Source organism: Leucopleurus acutus (genome assembly GCF_964270905.1).
Source record: "Leucopleurus acutus genome assembly, chromosome: 3".
NCBI lineage: Eukaryota > Metazoa > Chordata > Mammalia > Artiodactyla > Delphinidae > Leucopleurus > Leucopleurus acutus.
This window is the reverse complement of record NC_139145.1, coordinates 58,948,624-58,956,562: the sequence shown is the minus strand read 5'-3', so window position 1 is coordinate 58,956,562 and position 7,939 is coordinate 58,948,624. Positions and strand designations below refer to the sequence as shown.

General features: G+C 51.1%; 2 protein-coding genes across 5 annotated transcripts; one reads left to right on the top strand and one right to left on the bottom strand.

The window, feature by feature from the left end:
* Window positions 1-620: 620 nt before the first annotated feature.
* TMCO6 (transmembrane and coiled-coil domains 6) lies at window positions 621-6,033 on the top strand. Of its 4 annotated transcripts, none has more exons than XR_014326079.1 (12): window positions 621-755; window positions 890-1,002; window positions 2,526-2,641; window positions 2,748-2,931; window positions 3,190-3,294; window positions 3,471-3,556; window positions 3,789-3,905; window positions 4,122-4,233; window positions 4,348-4,534; window positions 4,678-4,772; window positions 5,212-5,351; window positions 5,602-5,712. XR_014326079.1 is itself a non-coding variant. In XM_082835591.1 (12 exons), the coding sequence occupies exons 1-12, from the start codon at window positions 671-673 to the stop codon at window positions 5,713-5,715; spliced, it is 1,359 nt and encodes a 452-aa protein (XP_082691717.1). In that variant the 5' UTR covers window positions 621-670; the 3' UTR covers window positions 5,716-6,033. The 4 variants fall into 4 exon arrangements, 3 of the variants coding, with proteins under 3 accessions (XP_082691717.1, XP_082691716.1, XP_082691718.1); XM_082835591.1 differs by having other exon boundaries at window positions 4,471-4,534; window positions 5,184-5,351; window positions 5,602-6,033; XM_082835590.1 differs by having other exon boundaries at window positions 5,184-5,351; window positions 5,602-6,033.
* A 76-nt stretch (window positions 6,034-6,109) lies between these two features.
* NDUFA2 (NADH:ubiquinone oxidoreductase subunit A2) lies at window positions 6,110-7,886 on the bottom strand. Its single transcript, XM_082835404.1, has 3 exons — window positions 7,756-7,886; window positions 7,528-7,634; window positions 6,110-6,310 (listed from the first exon to the last, which is right to left on the bottom strand). The coding sequence occupies exons 1-3, from the start codon at window positions 7,854-7,856 to the stop codon at window positions 6,219-6,221; spliced, it is 300 nt and encodes a 99-aa protein (XP_082691530.1). The 5' UTR covers window positions 7,857-7,886; the 3' UTR covers window positions 6,110-6,218.
* Between the last annotated feature and the right edge of the window lie 53 nt (window positions 7,887-7,939).

Here is a 7,939-nt window from a genome sequence, read left to right as displayed (position 1 = left end):
GGCGCACGGGCTTTGTTGCTCCCTGGCATGTGGGATCTTCCTGGCCCAGTGCTCGAACCCGTGTCCCCTGCATTGGCAGCCAAATTCTTAACCACTGCGCCACCACGGACGCCCTTGCGGTTCACTTTTACCCAGAACAGTGACACATAATTGAATTTGTTTCCTTTCTCTCACCTGATAAATGAGGATAATTGTCATGGCGAACATTCAATAAGTTAATGCACTTCCAGGGGTTAGCCAGCTTTCATCACTGAGAGCCGTGTTATTAGTGAAATGGCGTTCGACATCCTCCTAGAACTCGGGGTAGTTTTGAATGTTCGTTTAGAATCTGTTAGGGGTGGGTAGGTTGTGTCTGCTGAGTGGAAGGTGACGCTAGGGGCCTGGGGCTGTCCGGGTCGAGGTTGGGTTACTTCCTTTACTAGATCGGAAGCCGAGAAGCCGGAGGCCAAGGGAAGGGGCAGCTATCTGGAATTCGTTCGTCTAGAGATCCCACTCCTCCTCTAAACCTTCGCTCCGCCCCGCCCCGTCCCGCCCCTCCTTCACTTCACGTCATGCCCCGCCCACTGGGCCTCCCCTTCCGCTCTACGCTGCGGCTGCGCAGTCCGTACCATCTTCTAGACTCCTGGGCTCTGTTGCGTTCTCTCTGGTGCAGGTTTACTCCAGTTCCAGCATGTGGAGCCGACAGCGGGGCCGCCTTAAGCCGTTATGCTGCGGGGTGGAGGAGCTACGGTGCCGCCGGCGGGAGCGGGAGGCAGGTGCGGGCGGGCGAGGGAACACGGGAGGATGAGGGTATGGCGGTCGGAGTAGGGGTGAGGAGGCTTCCAGGGTTGGAGATGGGTTCTGGGTCCTGGGTGCCCCTCCCATGATCAAGCGGCTCCTTTGCTCCCAGCACTGCGGAAGGCACGGAGAGAGCAGCAGCTGGTCAGCAAGAGGCTGCTGAGAGACGAAGCCTTGGAGGAAGCCGAGGAGGGATGTGTGGCCATGATCTTCGGGGAAGCCGAGGTGAGGGGGCAGGGTGCTTGGTGAGATCCACACCAGGTAGCGGCAAATACCTTCTCTTGTACTCGAGGTCCGCCCCCAAACCTGAACTTGGTCCCTTCAATACCTCCTTCCGTCTAGTGGGCCAAGCCGGAAACCAGGGAATCATCCTCGACAACTCTATCCTTCATCCCCACATCAATACATCATCAAGTCCTAGCTCCACCCCCCACTTTTTTTTTAACCTCCTAAAGAGCTGTGGAGTCTTTTAAATGGCGTTGCCATCACGATCGCCACCACCCTCTTCTCTGAATACTTAACAGCAGCCTCCTAACAGGTCATCTGCAGAAATTTTGCCTCCTCAAGTTAATTCTCTATACATCAGTCAGATGCGTCTTTTAAAAACACAGAGACCAAAATCCTTCCTGTGATCTACACAGTCCAGCATGGTCTAACCTCTGCTACTTCCAACCTTATCAGTTCACTCATTTCAGACAAATTGTCCTCTTTTCAGTTCTTGGAACAATATACCAGGCTCTTTCCTGTCTCAAGGCCTTTGCATTTGCTGCATCTAAAGTGGGTCTGCAGAGTATTAATCATACTAATTGTTTGCTTGTTACCGTTTCTCCAACTAGACTAAAAGGAAACTGGACCTTATCTTATTTGTCATCATTGAAAACTCAGATGCCTATACAGTATCTGGCATATAGTAGATGCTCAGTATTTATGGAATAAGTGAACGAAAGAATTTCTTTCAGCTCATTTATTCATTCAGCAAGCATTGGGTATCCCCTGTTTATATTATGTTTACATATATAGTTTACAAAGTACTTACACCTAGGTTATACCATTTATTCATTGTGTGCTTACTTTATACCAAGGCACCTATGCTGGGTACTGAGGTACAGAAAGATGAAGAGAGAGTCCCTTTCTTTGACGTGTTCACAACCCATTGAAGGAAACAGATGTGCTCCTACCTGTCATGAAGGAAACATGAGGCACAATAGAAACCCCTGAGTCTTCCAAAGGGAGCCAGAAAGAGCTAACTTCCCAGAGGCAGTGAGAGCAGAAATCTAAAGGAAGTGGAGGACCTGGGGAGGGTATTCCAGGCAGAAAGAATAGATTATGCGAAAGCTTGGAAGCATTAAAAAACACGTCATGTGATGCGCAGTGTTGTTGCAGTGTCGGTTGCATGGGGAGAGTCGCTAGAGGGATAGGTTGTGTCAGGCTGAGAGGTTTAAATGTTATCCTTGAAATAACACAGTAAAAAGGCAGAGTAGATGTTATGCTCTTTTCTCAGGTGAGAAACTGGGGTTTAGTCCCCTGTAGCGTAAGTGGCAGGGCTTGTATTAAACCCAGTTCTGATTCCCTCTTCTGTCCACTCTACTGCAAGGTTGACACTTATTGGCCATATTACTGTGAATGATGAGTTCTAGGAATAGTGCCATATTGAAGGGCTCACAGCTGAAGTGGGCAGAGCAGAACTCATGCCTTGCTTTCTGGCAACTATATGTTGCCATCTCTCTTCTCCCTGCCCTGGGCTCCAGATCCAGCAGTTCCTGCAGTTAGCCCAGCGGGGGACAGAGGAAAAGGAGAGAGAGGGGGCTCTGGTCAGCCTTCGGCGAGGCTTGCAGCGCCCTGAGACGCAACAGACCTTCATCAGGTCAGTGCGGGTGGTGTGAGTGTGTGGCTGGGTCTCTGAGGGGTGGACAGGAGTGTGGGGGGGATGGGCCACTGGCTGAGCAGGGCTCTGGTGCTCACTCATGTAGGCTGGAGGGCAGCATTCGGACCCTAGTCGGGCTCCTGACCAGCAACCAGGCCCTGCTGCAGCTTGAGGCGGCTCGGTGCCTTCATGAGCTCTCTCACTCTGAGCAGTCTGCAGTAGTTGAGGCCTGCCTGCCAGCCACTTCCTACCTTCTCACCTACCTCTCCGGTCACAGCTCAGACTTTATAGTAAGCCCTGCCCCTTCCTACCTTGTTCTTGGTTTGGATTTAAAAATTGTGCTTTTGGGTCCAGTTTGAGCTGGCAGGTAGGCAAAAGAGGAAAACCTGTTTCTCCTGATGCCCCCAGCCATACACACACCCATCATCTCCCATTCCCCTGTGCCCCGATCCTCAAGGACAGGTATGCTCCAGCTTCCCCACTCCCACCCCTACCCCACCCTGGCCTGAGACAGGCCAAGCCCAGTGCTTTTGTTGTCCTGCTCTCAGGAGCTCTGTCTGTATACACTGGGTAACCTGATTGTGGAGAGTGAGGCTGTGAGAAGGCAGCTCCTGCCACAGGGCATTGTTCCGGCCTTGGCTGCCTGCATCCAGGTAAGTATCCACCTCCTTGCTTCCTCTCTGGGCACCCCTCCCCTCATGTCTCTCCACATGCCCCACCTGCTTTGGGTAGGCAGCTCCAGCCTCTGCCCTGTGCTAAGGGGTTGAAAGTCTCAGGAAATCTTATGGCCTAGGTTCCAGAGTCAGATCCCTACTCTGTCTGCTTCTAGTCTCCCCATCTGACTGTGCTGGAAGCTCTTGGATATGCCTTGTCCCAGCTTCTGCAGGCTAAGGAAGCTCCAGAGAAGATCATCCCGTAAGTAAAATTGAGTCTCCAGATGTGTAGGCAGGTGTGACCTACTTGGTAGTGTAGCCCCTGATGCCTGATCGAATCTTGTTTCCAAAGCTGTTGCACATTTCAACCCCATGTGCCTGACTGGGAAGAGCTTTGGGTTTGGATGCTTTCCCACCTGCTCTCAGGGTTTGGGAAGAGTGACTGGCATCTTGCCTTCTGTGGTTCCTACTCACAGCTCTGCTTCTACTGACAGCTCTGTCCTGGGCTCCACTCTCCCACAACATATGCTGCAACTGTTGCAACCTGGCCCAAAGCTGAACCTCGGAGTAGCTGTGGAGTTTGCCTGGTGCCTTCACTACATCATCTGCAGGTAATAGGCGAATTGGGGAAGTGCCACAAACCTCCCCTGGGGCTTCCTTCCATGACACTCAGGTTTTTGAACTTTGGTTTCTGGAATTGTTGTGGTGAGTTTTCCTTGTTTTATGGTCCTCTCTTCTTGGAGCTCAGGAAACCCACAGACCTAGGCCATTTGCCACCTTAAAGGTAGGATTGACTGAGTAGTGACTACTTGCTTCCTATTGCCCAGCCAGGTCAACAATGCCCTGCTCATCACCCAGGGTGCTCTGTCCACCCTGGGGCTGCTGCTGTTGGACTTGGCTGGGGCTGTCCAGAGAACTGAGGATGCAGGACTGGAGCTGGTAGGTGAAGAGGACAGGTCAACCTCTGGGTGACCTTTCTTTTTACTCAGCTCCTGCTCCAGTGTGCAGATTGCCCCTTCCTCCTTAAACCTGAACCCTAACTCGTCTTTGCAGCTGGCATGCCCTGTGCTTCGGTGTCTAAGCAACTTGCTAACAGAGGCAGCAGCAGAGGCTGTGGGAGGGCAACTGCAGCTCCGAGATGAGCGTGTTGTGGCAGCCTTATTTATCCTCCTGCAGTTCCTCCTCCAGAAACAGCCCAGCCTGCTTCCTGAGGGCCTCTGGCTCCTTAACAACCTCACTGGTAAGCACCATAATCTGCCTAGGCCTGGGCCTTTAGATACTGGGAATAATTCCTCATGGCCTGGGCTGACAAGGGTAGGATTGGGAGTGGGTTGGTTTCATGCCCCAGTTGGAGGAACTTCACCCTGACATTTTCCCTTCCAGCAAACAGTCCCAGTTTCTGCACCTCCTTGCTCTCCCTGGATCTGATTGAGCCCCTCTTGCACCTGTTGTCTGTATCTAATGTGGTGAGCGTGTTGGTAGGTATTGGGGTCACTTGAGTCCAAGGTCTGGTGACCAAAGTGTAAACGGTGGGAGCAGCCCTGAGCCCTCAGAAGTACCCTTAGCTGAGAGCTGGCAGGTGGTGTGGTATGGATGGCTTCAGGGCCAGACCATCAGTCATAGACCAGACAGTCTAGGTGTGAGTCCCTGAACTGTAATTTACTAGTAACTAACCTTGGGCAAATCAACTAACCACCTTAGGCTTCAGTTTCCTCATTTATAATTGGGAATAGTAATCCTACCTGAGGGTGGCTGAGGGGATTACAGAATATGCATATAAAACTGCTTGGCACAGTGCCTGGGCATGTGGTCAGCATTCCACAGAAGCTATCGTTAAAATCTTTGGTTTTCATCGTTTGTGGGGACTGTGTACATATATCTGTCTGCAGGTGCTCACGGTTCTGTGCAACGTTGCAGAGAAAGGTCCTGCTTACTGTCAGCGTCTATGGCCAGGGCCCCTGCTCTCCTCCTTGCTGGACACGTTGGCCTTCTCTGACACTGAAGTAGTAGGCCAGAGTTTGGAGCTGCTGCAACTGCTGTTCCTCTATCAGCCAGGGGTGGGTTTCTGGCCTTAGTCCCCAATCCTTCTGTTCTGAAGCCTCTGGTCTCAACATGGCCCCTTTCCTTCCAGTAACTTTAGTCATTGCTCTGGGCCTGGCTAGCCTATGTGGGCTCCAGGTCCGAACTTCCATACTCTTGTTGGGAATGCATTCTTCCAAGAAGAGGTGGGCTAACCCATAAGGCTGTGGTAATTGCGTGTTAGCACTGAGGGACCCAGTGTTGAATCCTTTTCTTCCCTGCTCTCAGGCTGCCCAGGCCTTCTTGCAGCAGTCAGGGCTGCAGGCCCTACAAAGGCATGAGGAGGTAGCACAGCTCCAGGATCGTGTGCATGCTCTCCAGCAGACAGCTCTTCATGGGTGACTTGACTTCTCAAAGTCATGTACTCCACTCCCCATCTCCCCCACTCCCCAGCTTCCTGGCCCACAGAGCCCCTTTGGGAGGTTTAGAACCATAATGACATCATGCCCTCTGCTCCCACACCTAAGCCTAAGTCAAGATCTCTGGATCCCAGCTCCTCCTGTTTTACCCAGCAATGTCCAGGCGGGAGGACCAGAGGGAACCCAGGTGGCCTACTTAAGCTGGGTCCATAGAATCTCCTTTTTTCTTGTTCTTTCTTTTTTTTTTTCTTCAGCAGCTGGTGGCTTTTCATGGGATGGAATAAAATAAGTTTTATTTTTATATTCAGCTGCTTTGCCTCATTTGATTGCACAATAAGGGGTAGTCGGTGGAATGAGAAACAGAACATCCTGAGACAGCATTTTCAGCACAAGCTTTATAAAGAACAGAACACATTTCTCCACATTGTACTCAGTCCAGCAGAGCTCAGGCTCTGGGGCTCTTGCTCTTAATCCTCAGTGGAGGCTTCAGGCTTTGCCACGTAGCACATTCTCCAGGGCTCTGGTTACCTGATCAGCACTGAAGTTGTTCAAAGAGACATTCTTCTCTTGGCCAAATGCTGAAGAGAGAGGGAGGTGATTAAGTATCCGCTCTGCACTGTACGGGCTACCAAAGTATAATAAAAGGTCTCTGTCTTCAACTTACAGTCTTGGTAGGATAGGAAGGGTAGTAGAATTTCGGCTGATTCTGGGCGGTCATAATGGGAAGGAAAGTGTTTCAGGAACGTTTTAAGGGGCATGGTAGGCATTTATTATTAACCATTGTGAGCAGTGTATTACATGAGCCTGCCTTTTAATGGTACCCATTCAGTGGCTCCCATTGTTCATCTAAACTAAAATTATTTGTGTCCACCTCCTTCTCTAGTCTACTGGCTTTTGGGAGGAAAACCTTTGTTCCTCCTCCAAACAATGTTTAGTGCATGGCATACTGCAGTTGTCCACTGTTATAATGGATCTGCCTTGGGTGTGACTCCCTGCCGTCCTCCAGACATTGCTAGGGTGAGGTTTAGTTAAAAGCCGTGATTAAAAATACTATTATTCAGTAAGTATAAATACTTATTGTGTGTCCCTATGTGTCAGACAACATGACAGTAATTTTCAAATTGTGGTAAAATGACACATAGGTAATATATTAAAAAGTATGTGGTAAAATTGTATAGGGTAAAGGGGCAATGTTACATAATTGGCCAGGGAATGCCTTTTTGAGGAATCTGAATTATAACAAAGAGCCAGCCATGGAAGTCTGGCAGAAGTGCAGTCTAGGAAGGGGGAACAGAGGTAGAAGCTCAACCCTGTTATACATACTAGCTGAATAACCAAAGAATCCACCCCTCATATTAATTAAGGTTAAATGAGATTTAGGCAGGAAAGCACTCAGCACAGGGCCTAGCAGTAAGTGCTCGACACAGTCATTTTAGATTTTTACTATTGAGATTCTCACACTCTGTCTGGACCGGCACTGACCACACAATTTGGAAGGACCTACACTGATGGACTGGACCAGCATCCCTTCTCCCCTATCTGAAGCCTGTTCTGAATTACAAAGACGACAGCTCCTGATCCCTATGCAGGACGGGGCCCGCCTCCACATAGATGTTATTGGGACACAAAGCATCCTGTAACCCTGCGAATGTATATTTCCTTATCTGCAACGAGGTCAACAGCAAGTCCGAATTCAGTTCCTGAACAGGTTTCTGTGTGACCTTGGGCGGCCCTTTCTTTTCTCGAACCCTTGTTCCTCCACCGGGGTCTCAGGTCCCCGGCGTCCTCTGCTCACCGTAGCGGGCCCAAAGCTTGGGCTGCACATCGGAGCACTCGCGGATTAGGATGGGCAGGTCGGGGTTCGCCTTCTTCAGCTCCACATAGCGTTTCTCGATGAAGTCCCTGCAAGGCCGAAAAGAGCACCGTGCGTGCGGTGTGGGCGCGGGCCTCCTCAAACACCCGGGAGGTCGAGGTCGTGACCCCGGCGTCCCGAAGCCCGCCGCCTCACCGGGCCGCGCCTCACCTGACTCCCAGGCTTCCGGGCGAGCGCTGGCATAAGTGGATACGAATCTCACGGAGGCCCGATTTGGCACGGATCCCCCTACTCGCTGCAGCAGCCGCCATCTCGGCTAATACCAAATCATCCGCCCTAGACCTTCCGGCCAAGTGATCCTATCAGACCAGCCGCGGACGCTCCAGCCCCGGGA